Source organism: Ostrinia nubilalis, chromosome Z (assembly GCF_963855985.1).
Source record: "Ostrinia nubilalis chromosome Z, ilOstNubi1.1, whole genome shotgun sequence".
Classification (NCBI taxonomy): Eukaryota; Metazoa; Arthropoda; class Insecta; order Lepidoptera; family Crambidae; genus Ostrinia; species Ostrinia nubilalis.
Window position 1 is genome coordinate 4,356,598 of NC_087119.1, and position 21,454 is coordinate 4,378,051.

The 21,454-nt window shown below is 38.0% G+C and overlaps 1 protein-coding gene across 1 annotated transcript in view; it reads right to left on the minus strand.

Moving 5' to 3' along the window:
• Window positions 1–1,435: 1,435 nt before the first annotated feature.
• The window catches only part of LOC135086928 (solute carrier family 35 member B1 homolog), a 28,444-nt gene continuing 8,425 nt past the window's right edge, over window positions 1,436–21,454 (minus strand). The window contains exon 7 of the mRNA XM_063981753.1: window positions 1,436–1,995. Within this exon, the coding sequence (XP_063837823.1) occupies window positions 1,931–1,995 (65 nt within the window). The 3' untranslated portion in view covers window positions 1,436–1,930. The remainder of the gene's footprint in view (window positions 1,996–21,454) is intronic.

Sequence of the window (21,454 nt, forward strand, 5' to 3'; positions counted from 1 at the left end):
TACGTTTGTATTGTAGAAACTTAAAATCCAATAGAAATTTTGATACCTCTGGCTACTATTGTGGTTAAAGTCTATGCTTCTTCCTGGTTTTTGATTAAGACAAAACCATCATGCAAAGATGGCACCCGTCATCTGTTTAAAATTATTATGGCCTCGAGAGGCCTGTCAGATACCCTATGAACGATTAAAGAACTAGTTACCCGGAGAAAAAGCTATTACGAGTATCCTGATAGCAGTCTTCTTACGATGTCAGAGAGCTGGCCGCTCGTCGCATACTAAAGTCACACAGTACGAGTCACCCTTCAATATCTAGAATTTTTTAAGTACTAGTGATACACTTTAATGCTATTTTATATATTTATTTAATTTACTTAACCAAACAGCCGCTTTTGAGATATTGACTAAGAAATTCAGCACATTGTCAAATCTGGTGGTGAGAGCAACCCTTTGTTTTAAGGCTTCTCTACCTCACTCAAGCTGTTGAGGGACCTGTGAAGATTACGATCAAAGATTCTATTTCTCACTGCATCCAGAAAGTCACTAATAAGGTGCAATAAAAGTCAAGCTGGAATCGCGAAACGTGATGCCTAAATTTTGATCAAAAAAGGATTTTCAAGCATAATAATTAAAGTAATTTATCTAATTCTTGTATGTATTTCTTGTTATATTACCTTAGTAAATATCTAATCTATAAATTATCTGTCATTTAATACCTTCTTACTAATAAATAGAGCGCAATATTTCACCTTAGACGACTTTCAACTTTAAATAAAATTTTAAAATTTTGAAGTCACTGCGGAGGCAGAAGATATTCATTAAATGGGATAAAAAATTACAGTTATTTATACTTTCATATAAGGCACAAATCCCCCCCTATTAGAACTTCGAAACTAAAAAATAATTTTTTCCCATACAACCGTGCTCCACCCTAATACTCATTCGATAATAAGATATTTTTCTTTGGGAAGTATAGACCTAGAGGGTCACTTGTTCAATGTTGAAATCAAGTGTTGCACTTCTCGTGACTGAACTCTTCAACAACTCTCTAGCACATGTTCACTCAGTGAACAAGCTCATAAAATAAAGATTAAAAAAAAACTCTAGCGAATAAAGCTAATCGGCCGTCTGTTAAGTTTACTAGTCCCAACTGTTTTGTTGGTCAGTGTATGCACTAACAGCCCAACCCGACTAAAAGTCTGTGGTCTGCGTAGTCTTAGGCTTGATTTCCTCCTACGCTGTCGTCGGTCGCGTACATCGGTCGAGCGTACGAATAAACACAATGTTCTATGAAGCACCGCACTGCAACGCCAACGCGTCGTCAGCGGCAGATGATTACATAGAACTAGTGTGTAATCGTGCGCGCCGCTGACGTCGGTCACCGATGTCAGCCTAAAAGGAAATCAAGCCTTAGAGTTAGGATATCAATAAACGTGTATTACTTTGAAATATTTTATTTCACTTATGTATCACATTTAATACGCGACATATTAACTGTTTGTCATGATTGGTAACAGTACATTAAAATATTTGTGAACTGTATGTAATAATAAATGCAATATTATTAATAAACACTAATAAAAATCATATTCTCGCAAGAGTCGTCCTATAATAGCCGCTATCGTATAGCACAGACAATAAATCGGCCTTAAATGGACAATTAAAAATGAATAAAAGTATAAAATTATAACTTTCTTATAAATAACTGAATTTAAAAAATAAAGTAAGTATACTCGTACATCTTAGAAATATAATTAAAACAAGTCTACAATATAATTTTTGTACATTACTTATGTATAAAAAATATATTATTCATGCGTAAGTTATGCATAGAAAATTAATCAAGAAATAATTTAGCTAATGGAAGGAACAACTTTAACATAAAAAATGCTTTCCTAGTCAATTATACTATTACATAATATTTAGCTCTCGATCATTTTCCTACTACTTTCTTCTGTGGGCTCCTTCCCTTGCTGTAGAAAATGTCCAGGAATAATCCTGAAACAACAAAATAAAATTAACACTTTTCCACTATTTGTAAGAATGAGGGGAAACAAATCTAAAAATATACCGTAAGTACATAACTGTACATTTATGGACATAAAATGAACATGAATTATAACTTCAGAAAGAGAAGTAATCATGTGAGGCATTTCAAACTGCACCATAAGTGAGGTTTAAGGTCATACATAGTACAAGCCAAAGTGCAAGTTCCACAGCCATCGCTTATTTCAAATTATAACAAGTACCTATATGGGTGGAGTAGACAAAGGCGACCAGGCTGTGGCAAATTTACGAACTCGGGTGCGTATATAGTAGTGGTGTTGGGCCTATTTTTTCATAAGGCTCAGTAGTACATGCCTGGTTACTTGCTCGGAAGAATGGCTGCACAAAAGACACTAAGTCCTTGTTCGTTTTTAGACGTTTTATAGCAAGAAGCTTACTTTCTACGACGCAACGGACGCAATCCTTCAAAATCATTGTCTACAATGAGATACAACCGTAGAGATCATTGGTTAGTCCCAATCAATAATGAACGGCGGTGTGCAAACCATTGTGGAGGAAAAATAAATTTCAGTGTCAAAAATGCGATGTAGGCCTTCACCCAAAATGCCACATGGCATACCATGTCATTAACTAAAATATATTTCTTATCTTTTGTTTTCTATAATACATTTTGACATAAAATACGTATTTTTATTTCAAAGACAAAGACTTCTTGCACAGAAAGATACCGCTCTGAGTTGAATAAGACACTTTGAATTTTTAAGTCAAATCAAAAAGAAACTGTTGCTTAGTAACAAACATAAAGAAAGATAGTTAACTAGTGAAAGTGACTGGTTGAATGGATATTGCAAAAATACTTAAGAGGGGTAGACCGACATTACCCTTCAAAGAGTGTGGTGAAAGTTCTAAGCGTAAAAAGACTGCTGATTTACTTTCTCAAGTAGACGCAGATGTACTGACATATGCAGCCCAAATGAAATTACGTGAAGTCTTTAGACACCGAAATTTAAAAAAATCTCACCTCTGGAAGCGCTTTCTTTCATAATCGAAGCTTAGCTATCGCGAAAGCAGTACGAAGTAATCAGAAAATATGCACCAAACGTTTTTCCGCCTTATAAGATAGTGTAAAAAGAAAAACTACGTTCCTATCTACCAAATGTTCAAGTGATAGAAACAGAAGCTATAGTACCACTTCAGTTTGTTGGATCATACAGACAGGATACAGATAGAAAGTACTGCCAAAATTACTTTATACTGAAAGTGGGGATTTGATGGTAGTTCTACTAGCCATACTCAGTACAAGCAAAAAATTGTCTCTGAAGCACATGATGATATTTTTTTTTGTCTTTTACCGTTACGACTTACACAGGAGAGAAACGGAACACCAACAATTCATTAAGAAATTTTATATTATTCTACAAACAATTCCTGATGGCTTCAAAATTAATAAAGATAATTTAAATAATTTTGCTTAGTCTGCTACATTGTACGTCACCTTATATTCATGGATGCCCATGTCAAGATATTAATACCACTGATAATAGAGGAAGCACTATTAAATTAAGTGAAGAGGCTCAAGAGGCTAGGAATAAAGATTTCAAATCATTATAGGGAACACTTTGGAAGGAAAACATCAACAATAGATAATAATCTAACAGATGTGGCAAATCGACTATTTTTATCATCAGACCCCCTAAACTGCCTTATGCGTCCAAAGCGAATAGAAAACAAAAAATCATTCGATCCCGAAGTAGAAGAATTTCATGATCTAGAGATTTGTAGTGAACACTTTATTTTACTCTAAAGTTACTGCGCTTTTACTTAATTCGAAACTTACACTTAGACGTAGTTACACGAAAAGGATCCAATCCACAACATTGTCAAATTACTTAAGTATACCAAACTGATGCTAAATATCGATATTATCGGTCAGTAAAAAGGACCCACATCAAAACAGCTGTTTTCTTTTGAATTTGAACATCGGAACCAACCCACATCTATAGCCGTATATATATATGTATTTTTTCATATAAAACAATCCAACTGTCGTGGTTCTTAACCTGTGTTAGAAACTAAATCTAATAACTAAAAATCGTAGTGGAAGTACCTTACAAGACCAACGAGGGAAACAGGGTGGCGGTTGGAATAAAACTAAAGTGCACGAAGTAGTTTAAAAAAAATATAATTAAGAAATTGCCACAATACGAATCACACTATAGGAGGGATCAAACAAATGGTTGCAAATTCTTGAAATTAGGAATGACTGTACAAGCTATATATGATTTATATTTAGAGGAATTGAATAAAATAATAAATACCGACCATAAAAATCCAAAAATGCCAGTATCGTTTTCAACTCTAACACGTATATTTTACGATAATTTCAATCTTAGGTGTAAGAGTTTACGAAACGACACATGCAATAAATGTGACACTCTATCAATCAAGATTAAAAATTGTACATTAGATGTTGAGCGCAAACAGTATCAAGAAGAAAAAGAGATACACTTGAAGAGAGCTGAAGAGTTAAGGAGAGATATGAAAGAGGATATGATGAAAGCTAAAACCGGAGACAATTTTGAATTCATAACATTTGATATGGAAAAAATGTTGCCTCTTCCTCGAATCCCAACAAGCGTCGTTTTTTACAAACGACAACTTTGGTTTTACAATTGCTCTGTACATACTGGCTCAGATAATATCGGACATTGTTATGTTTGGGTTGAGGGAGGGTGAAGCGGGTCGAGGGTCCCAAGAAGTAGGATCATGTATTTCCAAATATATAAAACATAAACTGGACTCTAAACTAGAACATCTTGTGCTCTGGAGCGATTGTTGTGGAGGCCAAAATCGCAATATCAAAATAGTACGTATTGATGTTAAAAGCGGTCTTGAATTCCCATCCCACGTTAAAGACGATAACTTTTAAATATTTGGAATCGGGACACACGTTCTTACCAAATAATACAGATTTCTCAAAAATAGAAACGATGCTGAAATACCATGAAAAGATATACACAGTCAAAGAAATATTAACAACATACTGACGACAACTTATTTTATAATTAATACCTATGAAGAAATACGTCATAAACGTCAAATGTTAATATATCGAAACGACTTGATGTGGATTGGATCCTTTTCATGTAACTACGTCCACTTGCTCATAAAAAAGGAGAAAAAGTATCAAGATTTGAAAACTGCAATGAAGAAAAATTAACACGCAACTACTAGAACGAATTCTTCCAATAACAATATTCTGCAACTAAAGGTATCTGCTAAAATATTCAATCAACACCACACAGTACGAACAATATAAGTTTGAAATGTTCAATACCACTGGCAACATTGACAAAAACTGTTAATCAATCTGTCACTTCCGATAATATCTCAACACCTACGCCAATTTCCACCAACTTTCCGGCATTTGACAAAAGGATAATATTTTTGGACCATCCACCAGTCAAGGATACAACTGAACAAAAATGTATGATATGACACTACAGCGCACGCTAAAGAAGTCCTTGATTATGACCCAGATCAGCCACACGTAACACAGTACACAGATAGTGTGCCTCACTCTTAAAATTCTTTAAACCCTTTGAGTATTAACTTACAGCTCGGTAAATAGCAAGTACTCAGTGCATTTAGTTTTTCTGTTTCTCCCGCCTACAAACTGAACGTTTCACACCATTGAAAATAAACTATTTATTTGCTATATAAATATTTTAGGGGAGAAAAATCTAGCTCCAATCCAAGCGGATGTTCCAAAAACAAATCTTTCGCCAAAAAGAACATTATTGGCCCCTAGGTGGCATATTAGTAGCAAAAAGAACTTGTAACAAATGTATTACCTGATGAAAAGAGTATATTATGCAGGGCCTTTCAGGCTGTCGCCACTCCGTACAAAAAAGTTAGGTTGACTTTTTTCACCAATATTACAACAAAACATACAATCCTACAAAAATAAAAAGTATCCGCTCTGCACTGAATCGCATTGATATGATATGATTTTAATTCCGTCGCATTATACGTTCAATTTACTGTTAGGTGGTATTTCTGTTTTGTTGGTTACGTTCTCTGTGGTTGATGTCAATTTATTTTTTCGCGCGACGACGCCATTTTTCTTAAAATTTTTCGTGTCAATGGCTGATTGTGTTGAAATAGTTGAAAATGTTAAAAAACCTTTCAATTTCCAAAAGTAGTTACCTACATTAAAAAGTGTGAGATTTGTGGCGTACGGCATGGCAGCTCAAAAATGTGTTTATGGCCCGTTTCTCTCAGGAGATTGAGAAGTAAATTAACAAGTTTACATCTTCATCATCATCGTCATCATCAACAGCCCTTTACATTCCACTGCTGGACTATGATCCTCCTAAACTTTAGTGGAGGGTTTCGCCTCTTACGACACTCGCGGGAATAGTAGGGGTTGGTGACAAGCCTTACAAGTTTACGACCAAGTTTACATCTTAATGTTTGTTTATTTGTCTGTCATCAAAAGCATCTTGAACTTGTTAGCGACATGAGCACAGAAGCATTCATCCTATCGTTGAGAAGGTTTATTTCTAGACGGGGAAAACCTGGTATAATCTATTGTGATAATGGGAGCAATTTTAAAGGCGCTAACAATGAATTAGGTAAACTTCTAAGGTCCAGTCGTAAGTCTGTATCCCATTTTGCCAATGACGAAGGCATTAAATTTGTCTTCAGTCCCGCATATTCTCCTCATTTTGGGGGAATATGGGAGGCTGGAGTCAAATCGGCTAAACACCACCTTAAGCGCGTTGCTGGCAATGCTTCTCTGACGTTCGAGGAGTTAGCAACGCTATTCACACAAATCGAGGCTATACTGAATTCCCGTCCCCTTACTCCGCTGTCCTCCGATCCTACTGACCCGTCTCCTTTGACTCCTGGGCACTTCCTAATCGGGCGACCTCTCACAAGCATACCGAGCCTACCCATCACCGCTAAGAACCCAACCCGATATCTGCGCATCGAGCAATTGCGACAACACTTCTGGGACCGATGGCGCCGGGAGTTCATAGCGGAATTGCAACTTAGAACCAAATGGAAGAGGCGGCAGCAAGACCTACATGTCGGAGACCTCGTAATTCTAAAGGAAGAAAACTTACCTCCACTTCACTGGCGATTGGCACGGATCAGTCGTCTTTATCCTGGACCTGATGGCATCAGCAGAGTTGCAGACGTTCTCACCAACAAAGGCACGATCAGGAGAGCCATAAACAAGATGTGCATAATACCTGCAATCCAAGAAGAAACCAAGGAAGGAGTTCCAATCACATCATCGTAGTTTGTACCTTGAGCGTCAGCTGAGCCAATGATGTCTGCATCAGGAACCCTGCAATCAAGTTGAAAGCGGCACCTGCTTTCAACGCCCCCGAAGATGTTCGCGCAGTGCGCTTACAACCTTTTTCACCCCGCGCCGGACGTCACTATAGCTAATGCCTCCAAACAGGAAGTAAAGAACATCACTAGCGGCGTCGTCCGGCCATCTTTACCTTTGGATCGAATCCTCGAGCGCGTAGCTCGTATTTTTTCTCCATTTTACCAATGTAAAACGCAGCATATGAAGATTAAACTAATCCTTATGTAAAGGACTTTTATTTGAAATCCTGAACAGTATCTTATATTAATATTCTTATTTGTGGGCCATCAAAAATTTACTGCTTTAACCTTTTTTTATGCTCAAACCAGGATTTTTTTTTTGTTTTTTCCTCAGTTTTTCCACTCTGAACTTCATGTTATGGCTTCTTTGACCATTGAAACATTGCCTCAGTGTTCACAGCATATTATACAAACAATTTCGGGTATCCACGGCTTGAATACAACCACAATTTCCGACTTAAAGTAAGAAAAATAAGCACTTTTTATTAAAATTTTGTCTAAATTTTTGAAATTCTTAACATTACAATTTAATGTAACAAATTACATTTGGATCGTTGAGGCAACTCTTGGCAATGCAGACATGATATTAAAATAAATTTCGTTATAAAAATATACCGATAACATTACAAACTGTGCAACCAAAGTACCGATTAAAGCTAAAATTTAAAACTGAGGGTAGATAAAAAACTACACGTAGGAAAAAAAAAAGAAAAATATTTTTATTATTACTAATACACACCTAATAATAAACTATCAACAGAATCTCGGCACCATTTAATTTGGATTTTTTGTTGACCAGTGTAATATGTTGACCAATTTCATATCTCCGGTCCCAAATAGCACAGTAAAGAGGAGGCAGGCAGGAACTGCTCAAAAAATAAATGTTACATGTCCGGAAGTAGTGATGTGCTATAATAAATATATGGGCTGTGTGGACCTAATGGACCAGCGCAAAACGTGTTATGAGGTTGATCGCAAGGCTAAAATCAAATATTACCTGCGCCTCTTTTTTGACATCTTAGATATCGCAATGAACAACTCGTATTTAGTGTACGTAAAGTTGCACGAAAAACACCGAGTAGAAGGTCCGCTTTTGAGCAGCCTCGAGTTTCGCCAACATGTAGCACGAGGTCTAATAAATAATTTTAAAAGACCTACTTTAGGCTCATCTGAAAAGCTCCGCATTGGAAATAAACGCAATGCTGGCAAATTGCACAACATGGAAAAAGCAGAAAAACTGAAGCGATGCGTAACTTGTGGCAAACGGTGTATAGAAAACAGTACACATAATAAATGTGTTATGTGCGATGTCCACCTGTGCTTCACAAGTAAACGAAATCGTTTCGTAGAATACCATAAGTAACTATTTATTTTAATTTTCTGATAATTTATAATATGTTTTTTGTATTACAAAGCAATAAATAAAATACCGATATAATAAACCTAACTCTTCGTTTATTTACTTTTATGGTCCAAAGGGAAAAATATTTCCCATGAAATTATAGGAAACCTATAAACCCTGCTATCCTATAAACCTATACATCCAGAATAGCCAAAATATTGTGTTGTATTGGCATATTTAGTCTTGGATATCTTATGGTCCTGTAAGGGTTAAAGCGACAGGCAATGAAGATTTAATTTATTTAACGCTGTGCACTTTAAAAGTGGCAGCTAATACATCTGTTTGTGGTGACCACTTTTCTCACAACATGTTCAATGAGAAGAGAAGTAGTCTGAAACAATTTGCTGTACCGGTGCTAAACCTTTTAAATCCACCGCTCTCAGACAATATTCTTGTGAATTTTCCTATTCAAGACTCTAATAGAACAAAAGGTGTGTGTTTTAAAAAACATTATTATGTGTTACATTTTTAGTGCAATTATGCAATAAGTATCAACTAACGATAAGTAAAATTGAGACTGGATGTTTCCTGTTTTTTAAATTGTTGGTTATTTTGTTTCATTCTCAAAAATATAATATTACAGTCCTGTTTCTTTGTTAAAGCAATAGCCCATTCGGGTTACCGAACCGGTACCGAAAATTGTACTAACGCACAATAACCTCGAACCCCATTTTCGGATTTACAACATCGACAGCCAAGATAGTCTTGCAACTTTTTAAAGACTATCTTGGCAAAGGTTATGCCCTTTTCATGGACAATTATTATAATTCAGTCTCACTGGCCCGATTTTTAAAAAGGCATAAGACAGACGTGGTGGGCACTTTAAACAGGCGCCGAACAGATTGTCCTGTAGAAATAAAAAAACATTACGACAAGAGAATGACAAGAGGCTCAGTGGTAAGTCAACACTGTGGTGATGTTTCTGTCGTGGCGTGGAAGGACGTGAAACTGGTCAGCACAGTGTCGACTTACCACAATGCTGACATGGCCTCCGGCAGGAGAGCCGGCCAAGATTGCCTGAAACCGGAAGTCGTACACGAATACAATAAATTTATGGGCGGTGTTGATCTCAAAGATCAAAAACTTTCGATGTACCTTTTGGAGCGTAAACGTGGCATCAAATGGTACATCAAAGTTTTCCGCAGGCTATTGAATATAACAATTTTAAATACTTATGTAATATATTGTGCCAACATCGGCCAACACAAGAAGCTGACACACCGGCAATTTCACCTTAGGCTGGCTGAAGAGCTCGCGGCACAAAATGGCGTCAACGTATCAGTCCGTTCGCGCCAGGGTAACCCCTGTGCCAGATTGGATAAGTCTCTTGACCACTTTCCTGAACACAGTGAGGTTATTCAAGAACGAACGGCCAAACAAGACCGCTACAAGCGCGGACGTTGTGTCACATGTTCAATGGGAAGAGAAGTGAGAGACTGAAACAATTTGCTGTACCGGTGCTAAACCTTTTAAATCCACCGCTCTCAGACAATATTCTTGTGAATTTTCCTATTCAAGACTCTAATAGAACAAAAGGTGTGTGTTTTAAAAAACATTATTATGTGTTACATTTTTAGTGCAATTATGCAATAAGTATCAACTAACGATAAGTAAAATTGAGACTGGATGTTTCCTGTTTTTTAAATTGTTGGTTATTTTGTTTCATTCTCAAAAATATAATATTACAGTCCTGTTTCTTTGTTAAAGCAATAGCCCATTCGGGTTACATAATATTCGTGCGGGCAATTACTTGAAATTAATTTGTTATTTGCAGGTATTTCGCAGGCATCTACTTCTAAATGCTTTAGAATAGTCACACCCCAAATGTAAAAGTACCAGCACATAACATGAAAAAACATAAACTTGGTAAACATGACAGTATTCGTTTTGAATGCACTTATAATATTGAAAATGAAAAAAAATTCAAGGATATATCATCAGTATTAAATCTATAAAAGATATTTGGTTTTATTGCGAAAAGAACGGATTCAGATATCTTAATGAGGATCATTTCGATTTTTAGCTGTGAATGCAGATTTATAGGGCTAAGAAATCCTTAATACACAGTGCAAAAATTTTTGTTCTACGACAAAAATTGACGAAGTTATGGCCAAATTACTAAAAAAGTTCACTGACCGCCCGGCGCGGGGACGATGACGTCATTATATCCGATCCGAACGCTGCCGGCGTACTGCGTGGATAGAAAATATTTTTTTCTAGCCAAATTATCAGTTTTAGAGAAAAACTTGTAATGACATTTATTCATCAGAATAAAGTAAGCTATCGATAGGTAATTTTTAAAAATGGAAATTGTGAAAAATAACGCAAAAAATCCATACGCTCATACGATTCAATGGCACGCAGAGACGCGATTGGGGTCTCCGCGGTGGTATATTTGGCGATTTATTCAAATAAAGTGTACATAAGTGTTGTTAGAGTCATATCTTCTTCCAAGTAAAATATAAAAATGTATAAGTATTAATTTATTTACTTCTAACAATAAGGTATAACTTCTAACAATAAGACATTGCTATGAAAATCATTTCGATGTACACTTAATAATACCTACCTGTTATTTAGTTTTTCTGAGTTAAACCTACGCACCTACCTATCTATTCGCCGTTCCCATGGGCGGGCCAGCTGCTGCAGGAAAGGACAGCCGCTCCGTGCTGGAAATCTATTTAATCTTAGCCTAGAAGCTGGGTATGACTACCCCGCCCCTCTCCTCTCCCCAGGTCATAAGCTGGGCATGACTTCCCCCTCGGCCAGAAGTTGGGTATGATTTACCCCCCCCCCCCCCCTCCCGGCCCGAAACTGGGTATGACTTGACCCCTCCCCCTCCCCCCAGGCCAGAAGCTAGGTAAGGCTTGCCCCTACCCCCAGGCCATAAGCATAAGCTGGATATGACTCCCCTTCGGCCAGAAGCTGGGTATGACACCCCCCATGCCAGAAATGCCAGAAACTGGGTATGACTTGACCCCCCCCCCCTCCCCCAGGCCATAAGCTGGGTAAGGCTAGCCCCTCCCCCCAGCCCTAGAAACTGGTTATGACTTGACCCCTCCCCCCCCTCTCCCCAAGCCAGAAACTGGGTAAAGCTAGCCCCTTCCCCCAGTCCATAAGCATAAGCTAGGTATGACTCCCCCTCGGCCGGAAGCTGGGTATTACTTACCCCCCCCCCCCCCCCCCCCCCCCGGCCAGAAACTGGGTAGGACTTGCCTCTCCCCCCTCCCACCAAGGCCAGAAGCTGGGTAAGGCTTGCCCCTCCCCCTAGGCTATAAGCTGGGTATGACTTATCCCCCCCCCCCCAGGCCAGAAACTGGGTATTAGCATCATATTATGTATTATTATGTTCAATACAAACAATCATTAAGTTACACTCACCCCAACCGCGTCTCCGCATTGCATCGAATCCTATGAAAATGTGGTTTTTGGACATAGCAATACTTATTTTTCACAATTTTTATTTTTAAAAATTACTGGTCGATAGGTTACTTTATTTTGAAGAATAAATGTTATTAAAAGTTTTTTTCTAAAACTGATAGTTTAGCCGGAAAAAAATATTTTCCATCCCATTAGTACGCCGGCTGCGCTCGATTCGGATATAATGACGTCACGCGGTCTTGCGTACGTTGATTTTTAGCGGCAAAAACGGCCTATGTTTATTACTTAATATCTTCGTAAGTAATGGTCCGATTTGGATAATTCAAAAAGATATATCTTTCTTATGTCTTAAAGATTAACGTAGATACTAGTTTTATTGAATTTTCTACAACAGTACTGATCCTCATTGACGACGTTTAAATCAAGATTGTTTGGAAAATTTTTTCGGCATTATTCGGAAAAGTGCCCCACCGACCGGAACCCGACCTGCACTCACTTTGCTAGTGCTATGAAGACAGCTCTGATTTCCGAGATGAAAGCTCCTCACAGTCGCGGAGCCAATTGTGAGGACGATTTGAACAAGTTATTGTTCAAAAACCGCCATCCCTACTATCCAATCAAATAAATCTGAGGAGAACCCTAATAAAGACCTTCAAGATTGTGTAGAATACCCCACCCTAATGATTCCTGACGATTTGGATGAAGAAATTGAATCTGAATTGGCTGATTGATCAGCCTCTCGTGTTTTTCAGTGGCTATTCAGCCTATAGACTATTAAAAGGTAATTATTGCGAAACATACTTAGATCTTCTTCAAGAAAAAGTTGCTGTAGATAATCCTATCTACAAATACGTAAGTCTGAGAGAGTGGTAGAAAGATAAACATTCTTTAACTTATCCATCAATCAACCTTTGCCGCACTACTGAAGCTGCATTGCTTTGTTTTACAAAAAATAAAGAGTTACTGGATATAGAACATAAATAAGGGACGCGTCTTTCCGTTCTATACATGGCCAGAACGCACCCATAGGAATCTGCTCGTGTATATTTTGTAATGCTCTTTGTAACAAGTGGCAGACCAGGCAACCCAACGTCGAGCCTGGCCAACTGGTGCTGATCAGGGACAAGCGTTGCCCGTCGTGAAGTGGCCACTCGGACGCACCACAGCAGTGCATCCAGGCTCCGATGGCGCCATCAGGGTCGCCGATATATTAACGTCTCAGGGTCAGATCCGCCGTGCCATAAACCGGATCTGCCCTCTGCTCGAGAAGGAGCAGCAGATGAGCAGCAGCATCATACATGGAGGAGGGCAGAGATTGTTCACAAGAACTCTTTCGCCAAAATTCAGTAGTCTCTCAAGAAGAGGTCCTAAAACTGGTGAACATGATCTATGAGAGTGCGTATGCAAGCCGTCATCTTTAGGTTTTAAGTTCCAATACAATGTTCACCAACTAAAGGTATCTCCTAAAATATTCAATCGACATCACTCAATCTGTGAAATGTAAAATATGCTATAAAATATTGAAAACCGGTGGTGGTGCCACTGCTGGCTTACACACGTATGTACCTATGTATACTTATGCGAACAATACGCAACAAATGTAGATTTACAGGAAACTGAAGTTGACAACTCTACGTAGATATTGTCTGACCTGACTCATATAACTTCCAAACAGAACCAACCATTACTGTCGGCAGAGCCAAAACATCGAAAAGTAATGACGGACTTCTTCAATTCCACCAAGTATCATTAGACTTTACCTCCTCCTCATTATCCATTCCACCACATTTCCATCATCCATGATCGTGTCGTGAACGACAGGTTTAAACGGTTGTTTTTTTTTTCAGTTTAATTGGTAAAAAATTACCTAAATTAGTGAATACAATAGCGAAAATTGTACTAACGCAGGCCGGAGAAGAAAAAAACAAATATAAAAATAAAAGACTTGAAAACAATACACGTTTTCGACACCGATTCTCTCTAACCGTGGATGAATGGACCTCTTTACGAAATAAGAGGCACATGAATATACATTTTCACAGCAACGGTTTTAGTGACTTTCAATTTTAAAAATCTTGGCCTTGTAAAAATTACGGGATCAATGTCATCTATTTCAGCTTACAATAGTATTGTGAGCATATTATGTTCCGAGACCATCTTGCTAAGTTCGGCGTGTCTTTGGATGAGGACATCGTGAGCCTTACAACCGACGGTGCGAACGTGATGGTGAAAAGAAGAAGATGGTGCGTTTTCTTTATTATTATTTTTTTCATTTTTAGTGTAAATAATGAAAAATACGGTATTATAGGTTAAAGACAAGGATTGTGTGGAAGAAGTGTTTCAGTTTGTGGTGATTTTTTATCAGAAGGTGGTATTTTTTTTTGTTTTCTCTTTTTATTTTTTCATAATGCATTATGCATTAAGTAAAGGTGCAGCCGACTAAAGGTGCAGCCCGCATGAGGGCAAATAGGAATAATGAATCCATAAAAAAAAATAAGGATCTTTTATTAAAGAATACTATACGGAATGCTATATCACGTTCCCAAGTATCAATATTGGCTCGTAATAGCAGATTATCGCAGATGAGAAATTATACACGTTCTCAAATGTCACAAGAGAGTGATAAAATACGTCGACTTGATCGGATACATGAACGTTTAAGTGGCGAGTCTACTGAACAACGTGAACATCGTCTAAATATTATTCGAAACCGATTGGATAATGAGACTTCTGAACAACGAGAACATCGTCTAGATGTTATACGAAACCGATTGGATAACGAGACTTCTGAACAACGTGAACATCGTCTAGATGTTATACGAAACCGATTAGCTACGGAATCTCCCGAACAACGCGAGCACCGACGTGGTGTTATCAATGAACGCAATAGAACTGAACTTCCCCACCAACGTACTCAAAGACTGACTGAAATGAGAGAGCGTAACAAAGAAACATTGAGAGTTGAAAATGAGGAGCAGAGACAAAATCGACACAACAACACAAAAGAGACACGACGCAGAAATCGAGCTATTGGTGAAGATAATTGTCTTTTGGCAATAAACGTTTTTGCCGATGTATCTTGCAGTATTTGTAGGAAATTATTATACCCTAAGCAGCGATGTCCATTGGAAACTTCATCTCGACAAGATTTACTTCCTAACGAATTGGTAGAAATGAATAAAATCATCACGTGTTCTCGATGCTTAACCAATATAAGAAAACGTAAAGTTCCTTCTCGAGCATATTGGAACAAAATGAACGTTTCACCCATACCAGAAGAACTAGCTTGTTTGTCAGATGTACAGCAACGTTTACTTACACGGGTGATCCTGTTTATTAAAATTATTAAAGTGCAAAATAGGTTCAGCCAAAATTGGTGTAAAAGACAAGTGGTTTTATTTGCTCAAGACGTAGTTGAAATTGCTGAGCAATTACCGCTACCACTTGCAAGTGCAGGGTTGCAATAAGATAGACAGTTCAATATAGATATTGAAAGAGTAAAAACAACTCTACAATGGCTATTAACACATAACAACCTGTATCGAGACGTCATTCCAAACTTTGAAAATTTGTTGGATTGCCATATATCACAGATACTTGAGGTTACCGACGTTAACCAAGATAGTGGTGATGGACTCCAAGTGCCAACTGATGAGGCACATCAGATACAAGTGCAAGAAAATCAAGCCAGGTTTGTAAACATAGATAACAATGTATCTATTTTGCGTGGTTGTTTTCACCAGGGTAATGACCGATCTGGCATAGACTCTCGGGGAAAGCAATGTACTGCTGTAGCAGCTGTTGCTTGTGCTGTATTTGCTTTGTCAGATGCAAATACATGGGCTGTAAGTGATATTGATTGCATCATAATCATTGGGGATTAATTCTACCGCCAATGCATTATGGCTAGAGAAAATCCTGATGCTGGGGAACTAAATGCTGAATATCTAGCATTACGAGAACTTCTTCCGCGTTTATTATTTAATGTGCAGTGGTTAAATTTAGATGTCCAAAACAATAATTCGATAGACGGTCATATCGATAAAGATCAGAGTGAAGAAGGATTCCTGAATTTGAAAAATGCTATTTATCATTTTTTTAAGAATTACCGTTGTGGAATTCTTACAAGCAATTCAGTTTCCGTTGCTATTGAACGTCAAAACTTGTCTGACAATATGCATTATTGGCTGTTTGATTCTCATGCCAGAGGCCCAAAGGGTTATAGAGCGTCATCTAGAGGTACAGCATGCTGCATGCGCTTTGTGAATATTCATCAACTATTCGCAATCCTACGACGTAATTTAAGAATTACTACAGGGGATGAACACTTTTTAAATACATATTGCATTACGCCCATTTTTACTGGCGTAGAGGGAGAAGACGTTGGCTCTCAAGGTCTACACTCTTAATTAATTCATGACTTACCTCCCATGCAACACGTAGTGACCCAGGAGTCACTTGTTTACACGTGTTCCCATAATAAATGTATGGTTCCTTTAAACACTAACATGCCGATTCCCATACAACACGTAGTCACCCAGGAGTCACCTGTTTACACGTGTTCCCATAATAAATGTATGGTTCCTTTAAACACTAACATGCCGACTCCCATACAACACGTAGTCACCCAGGAGTCACCTGTTTACACGTGTTCCCATAATAAATGTATGGTTCCTTTCAACACTAGTGCACCGATTGCGTCGTCTGATGATACTATTACTAGTAATGATAAACCGATTGCTTCTTCATCTAAAGACGTTTCTCCTTCCAATCCTATTTGCAACATGTCGCTTAATTCCACCACTGCTGTTTCTTCTACAGAAACAGCGACGAATAATTTAGAAAAGAGTTATTTTTTCGACCAGTTTACTATATTCGGTCGACAAAAATGTATCGAATTTAGACAGCGTTATTAACGCCAATTATGAAACCGAGTCAGTCAACGATCAAGTCAGAATTGTTGATATCCAAAGAAAGACCGCACCACCAATCAACATGGAGAGAGAAAAAAGAATGGAGGAGCTCTGCTGGTACTTTCTTTTTTCTGATGGGGAAAAATGGATTCGGCGAAAACAGAGATATTCCAATAACTGCTCTTGATTACTTCCAAGCGAGAATTATGGGCCCAGATAATAGATTTCAAAGAAACGATTATTTGTTTTTTGCTTTGTCAGTTGTAGAATATTTCAAAGCTAAGGCAAGTGTATCTGTCTCTTGTCGAATGAAGCAAAGTGATCCTACACCCCAAGGCCTCGTCGATAACATACCGTAACGTTCGTGCGCAGTCAAAGACATGTATTTTAAAGTGCATCAAATCCAGTTTAAAATACATCTCTATACAGGTGAAGGATTTTGGATCTATGCATATGACACCGAAACAAAACAACAGTGTTTCAAAATGAGCCGAACCCAACAAAATTAGTTGCTAAAAGCAAAGTAGGTAAATGGTCGCCTCTTTTTTTTTCGGTATAAGCGACCGTACAGGTACAGTCGCCACCTTTTGGCGGCAGCTGCGACTGAGACAGGTGGAAATATATCGAGAAGCTGCACTAGAGGATTCACCTGATTTTGATGATATTTGGTACCTTCCTTTCAACAAGGAACGCAAAGGAATAAGTGAAAGGATTCCCTTTTGAAAAAAAATTACAAAAGTAATGAGGTAATTTTGAAAGACGATTGGGTGGCTTTTTTTTTAAAAGAAAATAACACTATTTCATTTGCATATATTTGATGATTTTAAAAGAGCAGGCGCAATAATAAACTGTTTTCAAAAGACTTTCGAGAACAGCCTATACTAAGGAGTTTTGTGAAATAATTAGGCGAAATATACACAGACCAATCCAGTGTGCAGATTATGTCGAGGAAAATAATCTGAACCAGCAGAGAGTGTCCATTGTGTGTGGAAGCAACTAATGAAGAAAGTTTTATTAATAGAAAAAAATTGAAAACTTCTCCATTCCACCAACGAGTGTCGCTCTGAACGTGTTTTTTCAGCTAATAGGTTCTTTTGTAATAATTTGAGATGTTCAATGAATGATGATACGTTAGATGCTCTCAGTTTCTTATGTTCCTAACAAGGTCAGGAAACTAAACGTTTAATACAAGCAGTCTGCACTCTGCTTCATGGATCCTCGTTTTAAGATGCAAGGATTTTCAAACCAATCTGAAGCAATGAAAACCAAAGAGAGGGTGAGAAAGTTAGTAGCTGTTTTAATATCCGAGAAAGAACGTATTATCTCTAACGGGAATTCAATTGAGAACAACTCCAATTACAACGTCGAGGACGATCTCAGCCCATGGGCCATTTTTGACAAAATGAGCACTTCTTACGGCACAGCACACCTCTTTCGAAAGCAATAAAAGAGGTAGACATGTATCTATCCGACGAATTGTTGCCAAGAAAAGACCAGAGCGGTAAATCCCTCTGGAATGGTGGCCACAGTACACAGTACATTTTCAAAAATATGTGACCAACGAGTTGACTTGACATGACATAGACAGATATGTCAAAATCCACCAATCACGCAGCATTTGGACATCGCGTCTACGTATTGCCATCTGGCGGATTTTTCAATCGCGAAAACCCTTAATTAGTATTAATAAAAAATACATCATACAATCAAGACAGACAGATCGTGAACAGGGTGCTCAGTAATTGATTTGTGCGAATCCAGGAAATATCATCTTCATATCACCTATCGTCTTCAACAATTCGACGTCGTCTAAACACGGCTGGCATATGTGATATGTCACAGAGTTTGGCACATGAGTAAAGAAACGGAACAGAGACAAAGCTACATACGAATGAGCTGTGATAGGTTAGGTACATCACTACAAGTGCAACGCGTGTGTGTGCGTGTCCACTGGCCGCTTGTCACGTATGAGCCGAAACCGCTTCAAACTAGATCAGCCAGTGGTCAATCTCAGGGCGTGCAGGCGTGACACGACACTCGAGTGTCGTCTGCGTCGTGCGTGTTTTGTTTTTGTTTTCGAGTTTCTCACATAATACGTAGTAATATTTTTGTTTTAGTATTTAAAAAGTGCTTTTTATGGCAATAAATATCAAACCGAGTTTTTAGAAGAAATGTTGTCATTTTTCAAAATCTTGAAATTAATAAAAATTGATACGCAGAACGATGTACCTAACGAATATTATGAATTTTATTCACGGATTTCAAGTTTCTATAAAACCTCTATTACAATTTACAACTTCACGAAGACTTCAAATCAGAAGAAATTAAATTTATATTTACCAGACATCTAACTCAAGATTGCCTTGATTTCTTTGGTAAAGTCAGACAGGCAGGTGGTAATTGCCAGGAACCAACATGTCGCCAAGTTAGTATTGCCTTCAAGTTAGTACCTATTACATTAAATGATTGGCAAACCACAGAAGAAGCGTAAATATTCAAGCAGATTTAGTTAGCGCTTTCAAATAACACCATTCAATTACCAATATAATGATGTCCTTACAAACTGCTCAATGTATCTGTCAACGTGAAATTGTGAACTCTGTCAGTTTATAATATAACGCGTTAGATTGTAAACTAACAGTGGGTTAGGTTAGGTTAGATTGTAATTTAACTACGTCAGATTATAATCTGACAGAATTCACAATTTTACGGTGACATATCCAATCCTTTAGCCAATTGGATTACGGACGGCTGCAATTTTAGCTGAAGAGGAAATGAAAGCAGCCTCGACCCAAACATTCGGTATCAATGCAGTTTTATAAACATGAAATCTCTTGATTTGCGTCGGTATAACACTCCCATCAAATAATGAGGTAGCGGTCATGTTTGTAGGAAAAAACGGCGGACCTCCATTAAATTATAGACTTCTGTACAAGAATATTCTCAACATCTTACTACACTAAAATCAACCAGTCCCAATATTGAGCCTTTAGCATTTGCTTTACTTTTTCCTAATGAAAGACGGCTTGAAAATCTTCAACACAGATAAGAGAGGCAAACTGCTCGAAGGCGAACAGTTGGCATAAATATTAATTAATGAAAAATACGGTCTAAGATTTTATATAAATCAGTAAACGTAAAAATTTTAGACCGTGTTTTTTATGATTTGTTTGTTGCGATTTTGCTTTGCAAATAACTATGAACAAAACAGACACCCGCTTGTATTGAAGATCACTACGAAATCTTGATTGTTAGCGTTTATAAAGAACTTTCTTCCACAAATCAAACCCCAAAGACACCTGAACAAGCCATCGCTAGTTACATATCAAAACTGATCCACCCACTTATTGAAAAATTGGAAACCGAATTGAATGTACTCCTCACCCTGCTCATTGGTTTACTGACAAAAAGCGATGAAAATATTTTTAAAAGTCGTTTCAGCCAAATGACGTCCACTGCTGGACAAAGGCCTCCCCCAAGGTTTTCCACAATGAACGGTCCTGCGCTGAACGCATCCAGGCTCTTCCCGCGACCTTTACCAGATCGTCGGTCCACCTAGTAGGAGGCCTGCCCACGCTACGTCTTCCAGCCCGTGGTCGCCACTCGAGAACTTTCCTGCCCCAACGGCCATCGTCTCTACGAGCTATGTGCCCCGCCCACTGCCACTTGATTTTAGCAATTCTGCGAGCTATGTCGGTTACTTTGGTTTGGTATTTTAAAAGTGCTTGCAGAATATTAATTCCACACATTATACAACAAACCAACAAATTAAACAATCTTCATACTTGCATAAAAACACTTTTAGTAAACAAATATAAACATCAACAGCATGCAACTCGATTAAATCGATGGAACGTAGCGACTTTTTTAGAAAACCCAAATGTCCATGTTGAAAAGGTAATTTTATGCTTACTCTCTCACTCAAAAAGTGAAAGAAAAACCTTGAGCGTGAGAGCTAAAGCACACGATCAGTTACGTACGATGCCGCACCGCAATAATTTCGCCGTATTGTGCAACGCGGTGTCACATCCACATCGCTTGTGGGCCCGCTACAGATATTTCTATGACAACACCACTAAACTGGCTCTCAAGTTAGATCAATATGATTGCTTGCCATTGGAAAACTTTCGGAATAGGTTCAAGAGGCCTACAGCAAGGACCTTTGAAGATTTGGAGAGCATTATACAAGTGTTCGCAGTTACTTAGGAATCATCATATGCTGTTTATGTTATTAATTACAATCAGATCCTTAAGTGCAGTTTTTATATTCTTAAAAAAAAAGAAATTGGTAGTTTGCTTCCAGAAGTTTTGACTCTGAGTGCCATAGGCCACCCAAGATGAACGTAAA